Raw genomic sequence first — 20,819 nt, 5'->3', positions numbered from 1 at the left:
AGACATCAGACTGATCCGACGTCATCCTCTCCCCCTTCCGCTCGTGAGGACTTAACTTCACCTGCCAATCAGAGGAAGTGGTTTTCACATCAGTGTCAGTCACCCAGCGGTAGGCTTGGTTTATGGTTTACCTCTCCTCGTGGCTCTGAGTGGTTTCACCCGAGCTGTCAATCACAGCGGGAGGGCTCTGTGTGTAGCTGTGTGCACGCAAAAAATGAACAGAACAGGCTTAGCGTACTGGCATTGTGTGTGTGTGTGTGCCAGGCAGCCTGTGGTTTGTTGTGGTTGTGGCGGATTCTGTGTTTACTGTGGCGAGCCAAGCTGTGTTCTTCCACCCCACAGAGGAAGAGAGGGAGGAAGAGAGGAGGAGAGAGTTTTTCATCCTATTCGCCTTTTTTCTTGCCACTTTCTTGCTTATCCCCTCTCTCTTTCATCCCCTTCCTCACCCACATATCCTCTCTTTTTCCCCTCTTCATCATTTTCTCTTCCTCTCATCTTATTTTTGCTTCTCTCTATCACCGCATCGTCCTCTCCTTTTCTTATTTCTCTTTTTTATTTGCATACTCATCTCAGAACCGTAGCCAGAATTTTAGAAACACTGAGGTCATACCGAGTCTAAGTCCCTCAATGCATCCATTCCCCCTAATTTTTAAATGATTTAGATGTTCCATATTTTATTTCTTCAGTCAACTACAAGCTACATTTTATTTTTCATTTATTTTCCAAACATGGTGGCCTGAATTCTGATTCAAAGCCTCCACACTGTAAGGAGTTGAATATTAGACGAGCTGAACCTTTATGCTCTACAAATGAAGGAACTGAGGTTGAAAAATACAAACATGTTCTTTGCACAGTAGTTTGAGACACACAAAGCATTAAATGTATATTCCTCCGCAGCTGAAAATAGTCCCCCAAAAATGCACTAGTCCCTCCAGTTTGAGTAAAGTTGAAGAAGAACTACAGCTGTTTTAAGAAATGACTAAGCCTTTTAAAGAGTGGCAGACATTGTAAGTGTGGGTCTTGTCATGGGATTTGTTGACAGTAAGAAAACATGTAATGACACCACCTTCTCATGTAACCATGTTCCCTCTGTCCTTCCTTCTGTCAGCCTCTCTGTCTCTCTGGCACGGTGGCCAAAACTCTGGTTTATGACTGTTGATCTAAGCCGTGTGAGAATCCCAGCAGTGTTTAATATGGTTTACACAAACTGGTGGTCCTCCTCTCTCCTTTCTCCGTCTCCCTCATTCTCTGCTGCTGTCCTTTAGAGAGGAGGTGAAGTGCTGGAGGCAGATTCCTGCTGTAAGAGCTCACATTCCTGGAGAGAACCAGGATGCCCCAGGCTAATATGTCACACTTCTAACATTACAAACCACCTGGGAGTTGGAAACACCAGCCTCTCATCCTCTCTTTGTCTTTTTGTACGTCCCTTTTTGGTGTTTGTCTCACTGTCACTTTCTCCCCTCCTGTCTCCTATCTTGTTCTCTCTCCGCTTCTTCTTCGCTGGTATTCTCTGTGACACATTCCGCCAATAAACAAGGGGAAAACATAGAGCGCAGACCTGGGATTGTTTTGTTTCTCTCTATATGCCCGCAGGACATCACAGCAGTGTTGATGACACTAGAAATGAGAGGGAGGTGCCGCCTCTCCTCTTTCCTCTCAACTCTTATTTTCTCTCCTTTTCTTCGTCCTGTAAATACAACTGTCACTCACACACGTCGGCTTCACCGCCCTCTTAAAATGTGAGTGACAGTCGAAACTATCAGCTGCTGTTGTTGCCTCTGGAGGGTTTTTGGAGAGAAGGGGAGCAGATGGCACTTGACCGAGCCCCAGCAGCGTTGAGGCTCCGCTGTGTGAGGTGGTGGGAGCGGGAAGTGGTGGGGTGTACATGTCAAATTAAGTGCCAGGAATCCATGTTTTATACTTTATTTTATAACTGCAAAAACAGTGCACCTGCAGTAAGACTCTGACATCTTCCGCATTTATCCATTAAATCAGTATTAAAACCTTAATTGTTGCCTATTTACAGTTTTAGACATTTTAACAGCTTTATGTTCAGTCTGCCTTTTTCATCACCAAATTGTTTCTCTCACAAACGCAAACAGTTCGATGAACACGTACTGCTCTCAAAGTTAGAACAGGTAGTCCCAGTGTATGACACTATGTCAGTTTGAGCCCTAAAGTATTAAATACAGTTGTTCCGTATTATGTTGCCTATTAATAGTTTTAGACATTTAGTCAACTACTATGTAACAATCTGATAAACAACAATGCACAACACCAGGACACAGTTTCCTTCTTCCATTACACGGAACAGATCAGTGTTGAGACGATTACAGATGAATCCTTTTATCTGTCATTTGCAAGTTCTAGCTTTTGAAAACGTAAAGATTTGCAGCTTTTGTTTGTCTCATTTGTCATCAATTGTATATCTCAAACTAACTGCTGTTTAATGAATAGGAAAATGAAATCATGCAACAGAAAGCGCTGAATTCTTGCACATAAAATTCAAAACAACATCGTTATTCTTTAGCCACAGCCTGATACAACTAATCAAAAGCGGAGTCAAAACCCAAACACTAAAGACAATCATAACTGCAATACATTTAAGGATGTTTTTAAAATTACTTTTCCATGTTGTGCTCATCTTAGCTGTTGATTTGATACTTTATGTAATTGGAAAACAAAAATCTTTGAGTTTTGGACTTGGATTTAATAAGCCGTTTGAAGACCTCACCTTAGGCATTTTTCAATATTTCACGATTTTTTAAACACTTAAAGGTTGGTCGATAATAAAAGTAATTAGTTGCAGCACTAGACGGTAAAGTCTTGCATTTCTCTTGGTTGTTTGCTGCTGCCCTGGGCTGTAGGAGTGATGAAGACCTGTTGAGTGAGGTCATTCCTCCTGAGCGCAGCAGGTAGACAAAGAGTTGATAGAGAAAAGAGGTCAACACTGACTATTTTCAAATGTAAAAGTAATGGCTTTTCAGTGCACGCAACGTTTTAAAAGAACAAGTATTCTCACAGAGGCCTGACCTTCAGAGCTGTGCTCCAACACTGAATAACAAGCTGTTAGAGTGTATGTATATATACTGTGTATCAGGCTGCGTTTCCGTCTCTATGTCCATTAAAGTTATGTATTGTGAGCTGTTTCTTGTTTGTGTGGGATGTAGTTTGAGCTCGAGCACACACATCACACACACACACACACACACACACACACACACACACACACACACACACACACACACACACACACACACACACACACACACACACACACACACACACACACACACACACACACAAACACACACACACACTTCTTCAACGAGAAGCTGCTGTTTTCTCATCTGAGCGCTTTTCATCAAGGCAACAGACCGAAAGACTTCCCGTCTAAATATCCTCAAGATGTTGGTCTCTACAGCCACCCAGCAGGCCCCCGGCCACCATCACTCTCTGTGCTTCCAGTAAATATTCAAAGACTGTCATGTATTGTTTGCTTTCATTTGCTGTTAAGTGTATTCCTTTGTTTTTTTTTTAACAATGGTGGATAGGAACGGTGGATTTGTGCCATATGTGGGACACATGAATCATGCTGTGTGTCTGGCTGCATTTATGTGTCGTTATTGATTTTAAAAGAGAAAGACGACCCTGCAGCAGTAATGGAAACTTGTATCAGCACTCTATCAGTGTTGAAAATGGGGGAGGCAGCGTGCAGTAAAGCGTAGGATATTGGCTTTTCTCTTCTTCTCTGCGTGCTGCTGTTTGTTTTTTTTTTTTATTCTAAAATGTATCTCGAGGTGAAGCTCTACCAGGGGATCTAATTTAAAAACTCATGAGCTTTGGGTAGTGACTGAAAGAATTAGATGTCAGGGTCACGTGTGAACGATGAAACCACAAGGACTGCAGTTTGTCTCTATTTAGCGTCTTTCAGCTCATTGTTTTGGTTTTCTGGCACACAATTGGCAGTCTGCAAAAAGAACAACTGTACTCTACCTACCAGCTCCAAAGGACAGATAAAGTTAGCTACCAGCTGGTGAACATAGTGGAGAATTGAACAGCTAAAAATATTCCCCTGAGGAGTTTGTAGAGACCAAAAACAGAGTTAATAAAAATTTTAATATTGGACGCAAATAAATGATAATGTTGCTCCGTAACTGCTCAATGTGTAGGCAACTGTTTGCTAACAAGTTTGCCATATCAACATTAAAGGTAATAAAGTCAGTGTTGTGTTTACAGATTGTTTCTGCTTAAGATAGTATTATCGCTTCTCCGTAAGTCCGTTAAAGTCTTTAGCGTGGTTTGGGCACGTGATTCAGATGCCTCCTTGTTGACTCTCTTTGAAGGTTTTCATGGCATGTCCAAGTAGGAGTAGACTAAGCGCCAACCTCCGAGTCTGAAATGTGAAATCAAGTAGGAAGTGCCTTTAACCTGCATCCTTTCTATTAGCCAGCAGGAGGCAACTCCACTGGCTGTAAAAAGATGTCTGATTGTATAGAAGTCTATGAAAAATTATCCTACTCCTCACTTAAGGCACGCTTTAGGGCGTGGCTACATTGTGATTGACAGGTCGCTACCACGCCGTCGTCCAGCTTGGGTATTGTCCATTTTTTTCTCTTGGAACTTTAACCCTTTCAGAGTGTGTTTTAATGTCATGAAAGTTTATCAAGATCATGTTCAGTGTTCAGCTGTACTTTGCTCCACTCTCTTGTGTAACTTCTTGTTCCAAAAAACCAAGATGGCGACAGCCAAAGTGCCAAACTCAAGGCTTCAAAACCGTAGTCCACAAACCAATGGGAGACATCACGCCGGCTATGTCCACTTGTATACAGTCTATGGAGCAGACCAAGGACATGCTGGAGGGATTACATATAGTATCCCATCTTGTTTGGAAATGTTTTGGGAATCTCCAGGAGGTGCTAAAGGTCATAGCTAGGGAGATGTTCACTTAGGCTACCATGCTAAGTCTACTGCCAGTGTCACCACCACCTAAAACTGAATAATTGGCGGTAATGGATGGATGGATTTATTACGTTTTCCAGCTGAGAAACTTGAATCAACAGAAAACATGAGAAAATGTCTTTATTGTTAAAAAAGGCAACCATTCCCAGATGTTACATGAAATAGCCCATATTTGGAACAAAACCCTCAAAACAACCTGCAATGATTTAGGATGACATGGAGCTATTAATGTTTTCATGGTGATGTTCGACTGTCATCTGTGTGAATAAACACCTATGCACTGATAGTTTGAAAAAAAGAAAACGGGACAACGTTTACAAGAAGGGAATTTACTCTTTCTTTACTCCTTTTTTTCAGACATTTTCCACAGCCTTCAGATACACATTTGCTCCTTCAAGCCTTTCTTTCATGTGTTCCAGGCAACCAAATGATCACAATTTCATGCTGTTTGAAGGGGGGAATCCAACTGTTTTCTTTCGAATGATGTGGTTTTAATCATGTGTGCTCTGTGTTTCCCTCTGCAGGTGATGAGCAGTCGTTTTTTGCCCTACGAGACAATAGTGACTGACGCTGTCCTCAGCCTGGATGAAGACACAGTGTTGTCCACCACAGAGGTATCTTGTAATATAATAAAATAGAGAATATAAAACTATTTCTCTCTCTTTGCCTCTCAATAGTCAGGTCCTCTTGAGAGAACAAAGATCCAAACTCTCTCTATGTCCCTGAAGTAACTCTGACTGCATTTTCTCTTTATATATATTTTTTTTACCTTTCTGTTTATCTCTGGTGTTTTCAAGTTATCACTCTGAAGATCGATTCTTAAATCGCTTAAAGTACCCTGACTTTTACTCCCAGTGCCTTACTTTTTTCCCTATTCGCCTTTCTTTCCTTTTCTTTCTATCTTCCACCTCATGTTTTGTGACTTGTAATTACAGCCATACCTCCCAAATCCCCTATGCGAGTGTAGCATTATGGGCATTTTTGTTCCACATGCTGTCAGTACTGTTCCTGTTTTTCCCGAGGACAGGTTTTGGCGCAGCACCATGGGAAGCCAGATGCTGCTTTGAACAGTGTAGAATTAGATCTCATAAAGGCTGTTTGTGTGGAGGATCAAAATGGCAAGGCAGAGCTGGCACTGAGGGGAAAATCCATTCTCCAAAAATACAAATTGACCCGTGTTTCTTCCATGAAGGCAGTTGGATTATGTACACAAATAATGCGTTTTTGAAGCATCAATGCCAGTACAAGTTCAAAAAGAAGTTCAGGCAAAAATACCATCACAGCCTCCCTTACCTATTCCCTCTAAATCCTTCTTATCTTGAGTGAAGATGGTGAGAAGCATACTTGTCCTTCACAATAAAATACCATCCAGTTCTTCTGAAGGATTTTCCATGTTTGTTTTTTTATAGTCAATGTATGGTAATGTTATGCCATTTCTTTCCAGCTACACTTCCTTTTGATACTAGTTCAACGTTTTTTTCCTTACGTTATTATTCTACTACCTCTCTCTTGCATTAAAAGCAAGAGCGGAATAGAGGCAGAGCTCTTCTTCTTCTCCTCCTTCGGGATTTGTTCGTAAGCACAAATTCTGACAGGAAGAGATACAGAAAAATGATGCGTATTGTGTTTTATGGTGGGTTTTGACATAAGTATTCATTAATGTAAGCACTCTCAGTGAAGTATAGTGTGGTAATATGTGGTGTAATGCAGAACAGGCTGTTTGAGGAGCAGCTGAGGCCTTTTTGATGTTTTCATCTAATTATTTGATTGAATGCTTTGATCGCTGCCACAGAAGTTGGCTGCAGGCAGCTGCTTAGGAAAGACTGCTTTGTGTTTGATGAGGTTTTGCCTCGGTTGTATCCTCACTGTGATTTGTTTGAGTGTGCACTTCCTTTTGTTAGCTCTCCCTGTTGTCTCCTGCTTTCCCTCTTTGTTTATTTTTTCTTTCACAATATAGACTGTAAATAGCACATTTATCTAAACCTAATGTCATTTCTCAACATTTCATATAACATATTTCATGCTTTTAACCCTATGGGGGGGAGAAATAATTACACAAACCAGCGCGGGAAAGTCACCACAGATAGCACAACTTCGGTACACTACGAAATACAGAGAGGTTTCCCTGACGGCGATTAGTCAGCATTGTGTGAACTTGTTTGGCAAGAGCTTGAAGAATGTAACGGAGGTTTTATATGTAAAAGATCTCGCACTACAGCTTAAAATGAATAAATACCTTCAGGAATACTCCTGTGTTGTCGCATTTTTCCAATTGTGTTGTAATAATGGCTTAATTAATGGTTAGTAAATACATTATTATTATTTTGTATCAGTTGTATTCAGACATTAATAATAGCAACTTTGGGGTTGCCAGGTTGTCATACTTTCTAAAAAGCCATGAAGTCAGTTATAGAGTTAGTTAATAATGTTAATAAGTTGTTTATGAATAGAATGTGGTTAAGATAGTTTAAAGTAATGGCGAAACAGTTGGACGTAATAAGTAGTTTTGAATTTGTGAGATATATCAAACAATATGTTGTCAAGAAGTCAAGTGTCCTGCTGAAGGAGGATAACCCCCATTTACAATGGATCTTTCCCAGATGACTTATATATGTATGACTTATATAAAACACAAGTTAAATAGTTGTAATCCGCTTAACATATGAGTTATTAGTTATTAAAATCTGTATTTGTGTCTCTCCAGGTGGACTTTGCCTTCACCGTCTGGCAGAGCTTTCCAGAGCGAATCGTAGGTTACCCCGCTCGCAGCCACTTCTGGGACAGTAACAAGGAGCGTTGGGGCTACACATCCAAATGGACCAACGATTATTCAATGGTGCTGACCGGGGCCGCCATCTACCACAGGTACAGTACACGCTGCACATTGATCTGTAAAACTTCCAGTGCAGCTGTTTACTCACTGTTTCACTCCGCCTCGCTGTTTTCTCTTATGTTCCTTTACTTGTGTTCTGTTTCCCTTCTGTTATACGGGGATCACAGCTTTGCTCTACTCTGCTCTCCAGTGTTCTGTCGTCTTTCTTTTGATGCAACACTTTGATGCAGTGATCTGTAGATTATGAAAGTAGGTGTGATGTTCAGTGTTGCACAGCCTCAGGAAACCAGTGTTTTGACACTGGGTATGTTTTATCCCAAAAACTGTCAATTTGTCTGCTACACGGTGTTTCATAGTTCCTGCGTTTAGTTTTACTACAGCTCTGTCAGCTTTAATATGGCTTCACTCGGCTGTGATGGGCGCAGTCCATTAAGCTGAAGTCAGCCAATCACTGTAACCAAACGCTTAATCACTTTCAATAACTCAGTCGTTTAATCCATCCGCCCGCCGAGCAACCAGTCTGTTGATGGACTCAGAGTTCTGCCCAAAGGCTTCAACCTGGAATGTAAAGGTGTCTGAAATGTGTGGGGCTTTTAAATGAAGCTGTCAGCGTGGATCTTCGTGACGCTACCCTTCAGCTATCTACAATGATCTGAAACTGTGGGGCATTAATTCATGTTCTGAAGGTTTTTGAACTTACTCAGCGTTGTTGAAGTAGAATGTAAATGCAAATCAATATACACTTTATTGTGTGCAATTGGGGAAAGTTAAAAGGAAATGAGGAAAAAAACTCTGAAATTGCATCAGACCACATTTTGAGCAGTTGTGCAGGTTTTAAAAAAGAAAGAGGCCAAACAGGTACAAACTGAACCTGTAAATCAAACCTTCAGTCTGCTTCATTTTTCATTTGAATGCTTTTACATTTTGATTCTTAGTCACATGGGGCATTTGTGTGACACCCTGGGCCACATATACACACACAACATATTGAAATATTGGAAGTATGCACATTGGTATCATTAGTTTAGACTTGTGGACTGTTTATCTGCAGATCGTCTAATATTCGCTCTCCTTTAGCTCTGTTCTTGCTCTCTTAACAACTCCTGAGAGACATATGTGGATGTGTAGCTGCTAAGTGCTCCACTATGTTCACCATCTAGTCTCTGACCGTGTTTGTTTGACATTCGGTGGTGAGCAGTTAGAGAAAAGTGTTCTTTTTAGGGAAGAAAGACAATTCTCATAATGTTTACTGACCCACACAGATCTGTAGACCTCTTCTATTGTTCTAAGTCATCTTTCTTCTCTTGCAGGTATTACCATTACCTGTACACCAACTACTTACCCACCAGTCTCAAGGGCATGGTGGACCAGCTGGCCAACTGTGAGGACATCCTGATGAACTTCCTGGTTTCTGCTGTCACCAAGCTGCCGCCCATCAAGGTCACACAGAAGAAACAGTACAAGGAGACGATGATGGGACAGGTAAGAGTGTATTGAAAGCCTTCTCATGACTGGATCTGTGTCATTTTAAAATGCATTGTGGATTATTTTTACTTGCATGACTCATTAGAGTATTAGAGCGCTTTTTGAAAGAGCTGTTACACCAAAAACAGGACAGCTGAGTTGAGAGGATTGGTTTGCATTAAGGAAAAACTCATTACAGGATATGATTGAACTCGTAACAATCTTAGACTTGTTGTATAATCCACTTTGATTTATCCTCCTTTTTTTTTTATTATAAATGGTGACTCATGTTGAAGCCAGCATTGTTTTCTTCCCATCCTGAGTGTGTGTCATGGCCTTTTCAGCTTAAGTGAACTCTTGCTGTTTTATGAACAGCATGAATTATTCTCTTAGAATGCTTTGGTGCAGCCCGTGGGTAAGCAGGATAAGTCACTTACTGTACAGCGGAGACAAAAGCACAGAAAGGAGTCGTGTCAGTTGTTATGGCTTTTATAGTCTCCAGTCTCCCAAATATAGAATACGATCCAGCTGATGATCTATTGAGAAACATTAATGTCAGTCGTCATTTAGTAATGCTTTTCTCCTGTCACAGTGTCTGAACTATGATTATGATTGAATGAAAGAATGCAGATGATTGTTATTGTCGGTCTTTTTCTTATAATGAGAACGTCTCTTTCCCGCCAATGATCTAAAGCTGTGGTCTTTGTCTGGCATACTCCCATGTCCCATAATCGACACCAAGAAGTGTCCCGAATAAGTTATTAATACTCATTACGATTGACGTTCTAAAGTAGTACAGCCTAAAAGTGTTACAATTTGTTTGTCATGCAGTTGAATTGTTTGGGTGATGTTTTTAGCTAATTATGTCGTCAACAATTTATCCAGTACTTTTAGCCTATTATTAAAACATTGTAATTACTGCTTATAGGTAGTTCTTTCTTCTTCTTTTTTTATCTAACTATATCAACTGTTAAACTATTACTTTTAGCTAGTTATATATACTGGTTACCACTTTTTTTGTAGCTAATAAATTAAACTGTGACTGACCATTTTCTAAAGAAAACACTAATGTGTAATCCGATGTATTTGTAATCTAAACACAAATTTGTTGATATATAAAATCATAACTTATTCTAATTAATTTGAGCTCCTCCACAATACATGGGCCCCTCAACAAGAGCAGACGTACCCACTGGGGTACAATGTTGTGGTTGTGAATCACTGATCTAAGTCAATAGTTATTCAATGTGATAATATGACTCTAATTATCCCTCTTATTTATTCCCACTAGTCTTCGAGGGCTTCTCGCTGGGCCGATCCAGACCACTTTGCCCAGCGGCAGACCTGCATGAACAAGTTCGCCAGCTGGTTTGGCGCCATGCCGCTGGTCCACTCCCAGATGAGACTGGACCCCATCCTGTTCAAGGACCAGGTCTCCATTCTCCGCAAGAAATACAGGGACATCGAGAGGCTCTGACAGGACCGGCGCCCCCTCGCGGGAGACCCCACGCAGGGGGAGGCGCGTGAGAGAGACTCTGTGGAGAGTAGAAGGAGTAGTAGGACTACAGCAGGATGGAAGGGGAGCGACACAGTTCTGTCTTCCACTCAGCACATTGCCAATGACCGCAGCGCCGCTGCTGCCAGGGCTTGACACGGGAAGGAATGAATAGGAAACAAGCAGATGGCGTTTGGATATGAAAAACACAAACAAGAATTGCAAACAGACTGACAAAGAGGAGTACACAAACTGATGGACATGCCAAACAGCTCTGTATGTTTTGCAAATGTGCAAACACACAGCACACACTACTGACGACGAGAACTCTTGGATAGAATATTTTTTTGTACAACACGAACAAGCACGACATTGACTTTCCTGCTCTCTCGGCACATGTGCAGGACGGTAGAAGAGGGAAGGTGTACTCGATCGCAAACCAGGCAACCCCACCCACCATAAATCCTACTGATCGCCCCGAGCAACCCTTCCTAGCCTGCATCAGGACCTAATACTGGACTACCAAAACCCCTGCATTATAGCCCAGGAAACCCTGTTTCTTTAGTTGATTTGATTTCTGTACAAATCAGCTCTCTAGTGTAACTGTTGACCCTTTCTCCTCAGAGGTTTGTAATCAGAGCGTCTTCAGTGTAATATTTTCATTCTCAAGGCAGAAAAGGTAAACAGCAGTCCCCAAGCTGTTATTGCAATGGCCTGACAAGGTTTATTTTTTTTTATAGCAAATCAGCCATTATTTCTTGCAATTCTTGGCTATCAACACACATCCTTGAGCCTGAAAACATCCCGTCTGCCCTATCCTCGGCTCATTCCTTGATGTGCTGATACGGCTTTTATAATGGTCTATCCGCTTCCCTGTTATGACTAAGTTAAGTTAGAAAAACATCTCGTTTCATATCCCATTTTCCTCTCATACTCACCACGGCAGTTGTACTTTTCTCATCTTTTTTTTTTCACTTACTTTCATCATCATTTATTTCCCCCTTCAAACTCTCTCGACTTTCACTCTTCTGTGTGTGTGTGTGTGTGTGCGTGTGCGTGCGTGTGTGTGTGTATGTTGTGTGCACAGAGCCTTGAAAAGTTGGCTCATCCAACCATAAGCTCGAGCGGAGTACATTTTCCCTCCGTTCGAATGAGCGAAATGAACATTTCTAGATGAAATGGAGCATAACGTTGCATTCTAACCCAAACTCGTATTGCCCATTTATTCCTTCCTGCATGGCCTTGGAGCACTATCCTTACAGGGAGAAATGGAATAACATTTTAGACCATAGCAGGTCTTTAGTGACCAGCGTCATTTCACGGGAGTGCTTGTAGAGAGATTCTTTAAGCGCATCAGTGCCATTCTGTCATCAGGGTCTGCCTTTGAAATTGTTTATTGCACATCACGTTGCCTACATCAGTTTGAGATGCCTAGATGCTCTTGTGTTGAAATATTCTAGTCATCAGTCCAATGCGGCTCTCCTGCCATCATGATTTCTTTTCACCGTGACATATCAGAGGACCTCAGAGCCATTAAATTGACAAAAGGTTTTCTCCTCCATTTGTCAGGCAGAGATACGTTTGGGCTTCAATTAGGTAAACCTATTTCATTTGGAGTGCTGTTTTATTCCCAGGAGACAAGCTGTAGATGAAACACTCTAACATTACGGACCATTGTGTTGTGGAAGCAGTGACCCACAAACATGACCTGCTGGCTAATGCTAGCCCTGGGAAGAGAGCTTTTCACACTCCCTCCCTGCTTGTCTGTTACTTATAACATCTGCTCACATCGCCATTGTATCCACTTCAAACCGCATCATTTTGCACCTTACTGGTATTGGACAACCCGATTTTAAAATGCTTAAATAACGAGCGATCTCAACCTTGAATTTGGAAGAGAGGGCTGGCTGGTAGCAGACACGCTGTCATTAGGTCTGCATGCAGCATGCAGCTGTGATCACAAGCAACTCTCACGTGTAGTTTGCAGGATGAAACTGAACTTAAATGAAAGCAGCATGCTTTTAGTGGCCTTTCTGTCAGGCAGGCATTCAGCGTAATGTCTGTTCAGTTGTGTGTGTTAATCAGTAGCTTCATCAACATGTCAATATCAGTGTCACACATTCAATTACTGTTTTACTTTGAGGTTTTTGTCATTGATTTGTTTTCATTTTTGTTCTACAAATAGTTTATATATAATGTATTGTAAAGCCTTTACAGTGTCAACAAAAGGTGTCATTCACGCTATGAAGTGTCATATCCAAATGCTACCAATGCAAAGCTACTCTGTTTCAGCATATATCAAACAGCAGGACGATCATGTTTTCGTTCTTTCTTCCTCACATCATTGCTTTAAATATCATGTTTGTATTTACATTCTGTGACTTCAAGTTTGGGGTGTTAGTTGTTTGCCAGGAGAGATTTATGATCCGTATAATGTGGAGTCACGACAGCAAATCTTCACTCACCTACAACACAGTGCGTGATTCTGGGTAAAACATACTCCTTACTGCATCTGGTCCCTATTTCATCTTCAGAGAACCGTATTGTTTGAATCCATATCGACCCTTTTATGTCTGATCGTTTGAATCACTGTATGTAGATCATCTCAAGAGAACTTCGTCCCCCAGCTTTGCAGATATTTCAAAAGAAAAAATACCACCCCTTTCAAATCCCTGCGACTCTCAGCACTGTACATAGGCATATATTTATTTTTTGAGAAAAAAAAAAAAAAGACAGTGTACGATTTGAGATGACGTGGCAACAACAGAAGACTGATCCTGCATCGCTGAGGGGAGTTAATGGTATTTATTCCGTTTATTTTCTACACGCTGTGCACATTAATCCACAAAGATGCCGATATACAGCTTGTGTTATGTTTCACTCTGCATTGGTTTTCCAGGGAAACATACATCACGCTCTTTCTCATACAGAACTCCCCAAGAGAGAGAAAACATGTTCAGAGTTGTTTAGTTTTAACTCTAAAAGATTGCATACACCAGTGATCTAGAATTGGATTGGGCCGCACAATCTTGGCTCTCTGCGGGAGTCAAATTGCAAAGTCCCAATAAAGACTACGCCAACTGACGCATGGAAAATAATAAGCAGCTGGGTCCTCTGAACCAGATGGAAACATTTTCAGATTCTGCCGTAACATCTTCCCCCCATGCATTACAATAATGGGTGTAAGGCGGTGACACACGGTGTTTAAATTGCCTCTTTCAAAGCGTGCTTTCAGGTCAGATAACTTGGCAGCAGACGCCGTCTTTCAGTCTGTACAGTACATCGAGTCCAGAGCTCCGTCAGAGTGTGATGGATGTTACTTAGGCCACCAGGAAAACCTCTGTATCCGCTTAAAACGCCTCTGTCATGTCTGTCATTTGATCAGGGGGAACATTATGCAAGTCATCATTGTGTGCATGAAAACAGTTGGAAGAAGGTTTACTCTAAATGTGCCAGGCAGTCGGTGTTTATAGTGGTGACAGCGTGTGTGCTGGAAACTAGTCTGTTCTTGATTTGTGCCTTTTTATCAACATGTGAGTTCTTGACATGCCGAGCACTGTCTGTTCTAGACTTGTTATTTCCAGTAGACGGACAGCAACAGCACCATATGCAGGGCCTGAACAACCCTGCCTTCATACACTGGATTAGTCACAGCTTCCATTCCCTTATTTTAACACCCCGTTTTCATCTTTATGTTTGGACACTGTTGCTAAGGCAACAACGTATGACCACTTCCTGTTTGGGATTATTTATCAGTGATTTGGCTGTTATCACTTTACCAATCGGCAGTAATATCTGTTGATCTGTAAGGACTCGGTCAAGCCCAGCTGTCCTGATGCCTTCTCCTCCCTCCTACCTTGTAATTAACAGAAGACTTTTATAGAGGTCACAAAAGAAATAGATAAATGCCAATTTTGTAAGAATGATTTATAAAAAAATAAACTCATATTTGATGATAACTGCATCGCCTTGTGCCATTTTCTGTGTCAAAGTCTGTGTTTTAATGTTTTGCTATTCAATGACAGGTGCCATAAAAAGAATGCATATTATAGTATGTGACAAACAAGTCACATTATAGCATGACATAAAAAATGCATAGTATGAGATGCCATGAAAAATGTCAGTTGAGTATGCAATTAAGAAAACAGTTATAGTATGGTATACCATTATAAAAAGGTCATAGTATTGTATGTCATAAAGAATGTTATACTATGGTGGTATGCCATAAAATAAACTCATAGTATACTGTCATGAAAATGGCATAAAGAAGTCATAGTATATAGTATGCCATAAAGATGCTGTAAAACAGTCAGTGGAATGCCATAACAAATGTAATTAAGTATGCCATTAAAAGTCATAGTATGTCATAAATATGGTCATAGTATAGCGTGCCAAAAGAAATGTCACAGTAAAGTATGCCATAAAAATACCATTAAAAAAAGTCATAGTATAGTATGCCATAACAAAATGTCAATTAAGTATGCCATTAAAAAGTTAGTATTAGTAATAATATAGTATTTCATAACAAACGTCAGGGTATATATAGTATGTCTTTAAAAAGTCATAAAAAATGTCAGTTAAGTACGTCATAGTATAGTATACCTAAACAAATTTCATAGTAAGCACCATACCAATGTCATAGTACATTATGCCAAATATTAGTATAGTTTGCCATTAAAAACGTCATAATATATACTATGTTATACTATAGTACTGTATGCCATTAGAAAAGTATAGCATGCCATAATTATTAAATTAATAAATTATTAAAAAGGTTAGTTTTGTTTGTACTAAAAATTGTCGTAAAAATATCAGTTTAGTAGGTCATAAAATTATCTTAAAAAATAATATTATAGTATGTCACTTAAAATGTCATTAAAATGTAAGTATGCGATAGAAATGTCATAAAACGTCAGTTTAGCCATTGAAAATGTCACAGTATAGAATGGCATAAGAAATGTAAGCATAGTATGTCTTGAAAATACTATAAAAAATGTAATGTAATATTATAGTATGTCTTGAAAATACTATAAAAAATGTAATGTAATATCATAGTATGCTAAAAAGAACCTCATAAAAATCAAATATAGTGTCACAAACATTGTCATAGTAGTGTGTCAAAGAATGTCACACAAAAATCATAGTATATGCCATACAAATGTCCTAAAGATTCATAGTATAGCATGTCATTTATAACGTTATAGTATGGTATGACATGTAAAAGTAAGTCATTAAAAATGTAAAAGTGCGGTATGACATTAAAGTGATCTAGACATAATGAGGCTTTTAAGGCACTAAAAAGTTGATTAAAACTCTAAAAATAAGGCAGGGAATTACATGAGAATGTGTGTAACAGTGTCTGAGGATTCGTTTTATCCTGAACATGACACAGTAATGGATATGCAGACACAAGCGCACATTGTAAACACCAGCGTATAACCCAGCACATTTTTATTCGCTTCATCATTTCCAACAGAGTGTGCATGGACAAGTCCTCGGCCCCTGACCTCTGCCTCGGCTGTATGTGAACACACTCCATTTGTACAGTAATAATGCTTCATTTCCCTCGGAGATATAATAACCAGTCCTGTATTGGACCGCTGAGGAGGGGTTTATTAGTCCCTACTCACAGCATTGATTTTTCTTTACCCTGCTGAAAGCCTTCTCGCTGCTCCAATGCTGCATCTGTCCTTCTGCGTCTCCCTGAGGACGATACCCTCATAACACATCTTAGATCTGACCCCGGCTTTGCTTTGAATTATTAAACACACCCATATCAGACACCGATATGCTCATGCATATCTGTGACCTGACAGTGGTGACATATGAGTTTGTGTGTGTTTGTGTGTGCGCACATGTACTCAGATTTTAGCTCAAGTTTCATGTTTCATTTGTATTGAATGAGCTCCTTTGTGAATTCTTCTTGGTCTCTCTTTGAGTTTTGGTTCTACTTTTGGGCCCGGCAGAAAAGCCTTTCATCAAGTTCCCTCATCTTAAAAATTACTCCCATCTCTGCTAACATTTAGCAGAGCTCCAGAGGTGTCCTAACCTGTTAGGAGTTGTCAGGAAATGCTCACACGGAATAAGAGATGTTCATTGACTATAAGTTTATTAAAAACAATGTTTTTGATGGACCTCTTGCAGGATGCAGGATGCGAGATCTAGCTAAGCTAGACTATTCTCTCGATGGGGGCGAGAGAAGAGGGCTCGATATCGCGAGTGCGTGTATCGGGAGCTCTCTAATTATCTGTTAGACTCTCTCTCTCTCTCTATCTTTAGAGTACTCTCTCAGCTCTCTCTCTCTCATATCTTCTTTCTCTCTTTCTTTCTCTATCTCTCTCTATATCTCTCTCTCTCTCTCTCTCTCTCTCTCTCTCTCTCTCTCTCTCTCTCTCTCTCTCTCTCTCTCTCTCTCTCTCTCTCTCTCGCTCTCTCCTCCATAAACCGAGATACTCGCAACCTGCAGAGACTGCAGGGAAAATGAAGCGCGTAGATTTGGATCCGTGTCAAAACAAACATTTTTCCGCAGTAATAAATCAAACTTTGTTCACTCACACAGCTCAGATAATGGTCAGATTTATTTATGTATTTACTAAAAATAAGCTGCACTCATGCAAACCTTGGATTTATTTAATTAAAAGGTTCAATCATTTATTTGATCAAAATTACAGTTATTATTATTATTTTGTGAACTAATAAATCTACCAGGTTCTAGGTGATATAAACTTGTCCCTGATATATCGCTATATATAACACGTATGCTGATAAGTAACAAGAACAAGTGTCCACACAATGTGGGGAATCTGTATCAAGACTGTGTATGTGACTATCTTACATAGTTACACTAGATTAACTTTGTGCATGATTCCTACGAGCGATTCTGAGATGCTCGATAAACACGGACGGGATAAACGAGAGATACACCGACGAACAAATCACAGCACAAAACAGAGTTGACTTTTTTAAAAATCACAGCAAGATTTATAGTTCAACAGAATCCTTAACAAGGCAACGCATTGACGTGTCAAGTCCAATCAGAGCAGAGCATAGAGGAGTTTACATATTACATACACATCAAATTAAAAAAAGCAGATCAATAAAGTCACAATTAGACTCATAATTTTGCCACAGTGCTTGTCCTTATTAAAGTGATTAGATGCCATATAAAAGCTTTGTTTAAATTTGGGGCTTCACACTCTTGCACTATGAAATAGTCAGAACTTTAGGATTAAATAGAATATATCAATGTGTCTCTACAGGCATAAACCTTCTCTTGAGCTAGCACCTACAAATAGATAAAACATAATATGTCAACTCTTCAGATTAATTAAATCATTTTTGTTGATTGAAATGCAGCATATCGAGGTAGACGGAACGTTTACTGCCATCGTCCACACTGATGTCGCCGGCGCCGTCCCTCCCACTCTTCATGTGTCTCCTCTCGTTTTTCCTTCTATTGTTTCACGTTTTCTTCAGGAATCGGGTTGATATTGCCAAAGTCCCCATTTCTTCTGTAAAGTGCAGCCTCAGCCTGTGGTACCCTGTCATGCGTCCAGTCAACGTCCAAATCTGTGTGTGTGTGTGTGTGTGTGTGTGTGTGTGTGTGTGTGTGTGCGTGCGTGCGTGTGTGTGTGTGTGTGTGTGTGTGGCTCAGCTCCTGACAGCCAGCATGGCGTTGATCTCCCAGATGAGGTTGCGGAGTTGGTCCATGATCTGCTTCAACTGCTGGTTCTTCTGTTTCAGCTTCTGCATGACCAATGACAAAACATATATATTTCTTATATATTTTGAGAGCAAAACACCCCCCCCCCCCCCTTTTAAGTCTGCTAAAAATAATAAAACTAGAGGTTTACAAAACCGCCAAAAAACTTCAACAAAGCAAATAAATTCAGCAGAAAACAAATAATTGACGGCTTAGAGGATATTAAAGTTGCACATACTGCAGTAGTACTGGTATTGAAATGTATTAAAGTATTAAGTACAGCTGAGGCTGATGGGAACGCCATTAGGTATTTTGTCACAAAGCAAAGTATTGGTACATAAAGAATTTGACTCGCCACCAGCGAATGTATGGACCTGGGGTAAAGTACCTTTATAAAATAACACCTGCCTTTTCCTTCACAGTTTGTATGGGCCGGGGATGAATACAACTTTATTTCATTGTATTTCTTCCTCCAACATACAATAGACCAAGTTCTCCCACCTGCCCATTGACCTGTCTCGAAATACTGAGCACTTAAGTTCATCAATCCTGGCCTCCGCTAATCGCTAAACTAACACATCAGGTACATCACAGAGGAGCAAACAACCCAATCTCCCCGTCAGTCACTGAGGGCTTTGTCCGCTGATTGCCTCTGAATGCGCCGCCAAGATCTCTAAGTCAACAGCTGCCGTGGACTGAAGTACCTCATCGCCCGAGCTTTATGCATAAACAAATAATGGCTCTGGAGCTGCTGCTGGAGAGTCAGAATAAAAAACAGGTAAAGCTGCCAAATGTGTGCTGCCTGAACAAGTACCTCGGGCAAAACGTCTACATTTGAAGGTTTGGGCAAAATTAGCAACAGCAGTACATCACAGCTACTTACTCAGCTGCTTTTCTTCTGATAGATAGCCAAAGCGAGAGAGAGGGAGAGAGAGAGGGAGAGAGAGAGGGAGAGGGAGAGGGAGAGAGAGAGAGAGAGAGAAGAAGAGTAGTGCTCACTCATTCAGGAGCTACTGTATCTGCAGTGCAGTGAAATCTATTAAGATTAAATCCATCTCACTCTCTCGGCAACACTCCTTTAGCCATGACTAATTACCAGCCATTTTTGCAGCGCAGATAACACCTTGAGCAATCGATTTCACACAGCTCTCTTAATATCAACTGTTTAGCTGATTGTCCTTGAAGATATTCCAGAGTGGAACATTTGGAGGCCTTCCAGTCTCTCTCTCAGGGGGGGCTCTCGCTGCCTCTCGAGCACTCAAGCTTTTTTTTCCTCCTCTTTCTCCCACCTTACTATATCTCTTTCACTTTCACTTTAATTCTGTGTGTGTGTGTGTGTGTGTGTGTGTGTGTGTGTGTGTGTGTGTGTGTGTGTGTGTGTGTGTGTGTGTGTGTGTTAATACATGGGATATGCCTCATTACCCTGACGAGCAAGTTCTTGCTATAACTCGGTCATTCACTCTGGATTAATGAGATGACACCATGAGCCTTTGAAATTTCCGTCAAACACTTTTTAAACAAAGAACACAACACTGGTCCTAACAGCGAAACATCTTTTTTTAAACATGAAGCTTTAAAAAAAAAAAATAGGAGTCGCAATCACAGACATATTTCTCAAGTGTTAACAGGAAGATTTGTCTTCAAAGACTAAATTTGCTACTTTTGAATCCAGATTCTTCCAGAAAAATCTTCTCTGCTTTTCTTTGAAACCAGACATGAAATTACAGATTTTTCACAGTGGTAATAAGACTATGGAGGCAGCGAAGCCTTCACGGCACATTCATCATAAAAGGCTCGCTGGCATATCTTGATATATGAATAACAAGGCTGCTATTTTCACAGAAATTGTTCCGCAACCTCAGGGAGATATAATTCCATTCATAACCTCATAATTAGCCTAACTCTAATCCTTCACACCTATAAGGCGATGTTTGGAAAAAAAGGGTATACCACAGAGAACAAAGCAGAGAAGAAGAAGCTCTGTTCCATCTCTTTTTCTTTTGTAAGAGTAAGTATTTTACACACATAATAAACACCTCTTGAGGAATCCAGCAGATGTCCTCCCTCATTTCTTGGCCTGCCACTCAGCGGCTTGGCCCCACAATAATGTTTTGATGCCTTTTCAATCCGCAGCAGGCCTCATCTGACACGCTCTGACACGGCATCGGCCGCGGCAGGGTGGCCAGTCAACAACTCATGAAAGTAAACAAGGAAGCGCTGTCTGAGCTCCTGTCTCTGAAGGCCTCCTGCAGACTGCCAGGATGCCTTCCTGCTTCATATAACCTGGAAATGCTGGCAGACGTCAGCGGATTGGAGGAGGACAGTGGAAAAGCACAGTGACCCGAGATGGAGTGGAAATGGAG

General features: G+C 40.6%; 2 protein-coding genes across 2 annotated transcripts in view; one reads left to right on the top strand and one right to left on the bottom strand.

The window, feature by feature from the left end:
- ext1b (exostosin glycosyltransferase 1b) overlaps nucleotides 1–14,713 on the top strand; it is a 110,116-nt gene extending 95,403 nt beyond the window's left edge. The window contains exons 8-11 of the mRNA XM_029442995.1: nucleotides 5,487–5,576; nucleotides 7,667–7,827; nucleotides 9,106–9,277; nucleotides 10,551–14,713. Coding sequence (XP_029298855.1) covers nucleotides 5,487–5,576; nucleotides 7,667–7,827; nucleotides 9,106–9,277; nucleotides 10,551–10,736 — 609 coding nt within the window. The 3' untranslated portion in view covers nucleotides 10,737–14,713. The remainder of the gene's footprint in view (nucleotides 1–5,486; nucleotides 5,577–7,666; nucleotides 7,828–9,105; nucleotides 9,278–10,550) is intronic.
- Nucleotides 14,714–17,702: 2,989 nt separating this feature from the next.
- Nucleotides 17,703–20,819, bottom strand: part of med30 (mediator complex subunit 30) — a 33,735-nt gene continuing 30,618 nt past the window's right edge. The window contains exon 5 of the mRNA XM_029442968.1: nucleotides 17,703–18,500. Coding sequence (XP_029298828.1) covers nucleotides 18,405–18,500 — 96 coding nt within the window. The 3' untranslated portion in view covers nucleotides 17,703–18,404. The remainder of the gene's footprint in view (nucleotides 18,501–20,819) is intronic.

The sequence above is a fragment of the Cottoperca gobio genome, chromosome 11, assembly GCF_900634415.1.
Source record: "Cottoperca gobio chromosome 11, fCotGob3.1, whole genome shotgun sequence".
NCBI classification, from domain to species: domain Eukaryota; kingdom Metazoa; phylum Chordata; class Actinopteri; order Perciformes; family Bovichtidae; genus Cottoperca; species Cottoperca gobio.
This window is presented reverse-complemented; position numbering and strand designations above follow the sequence as displayed.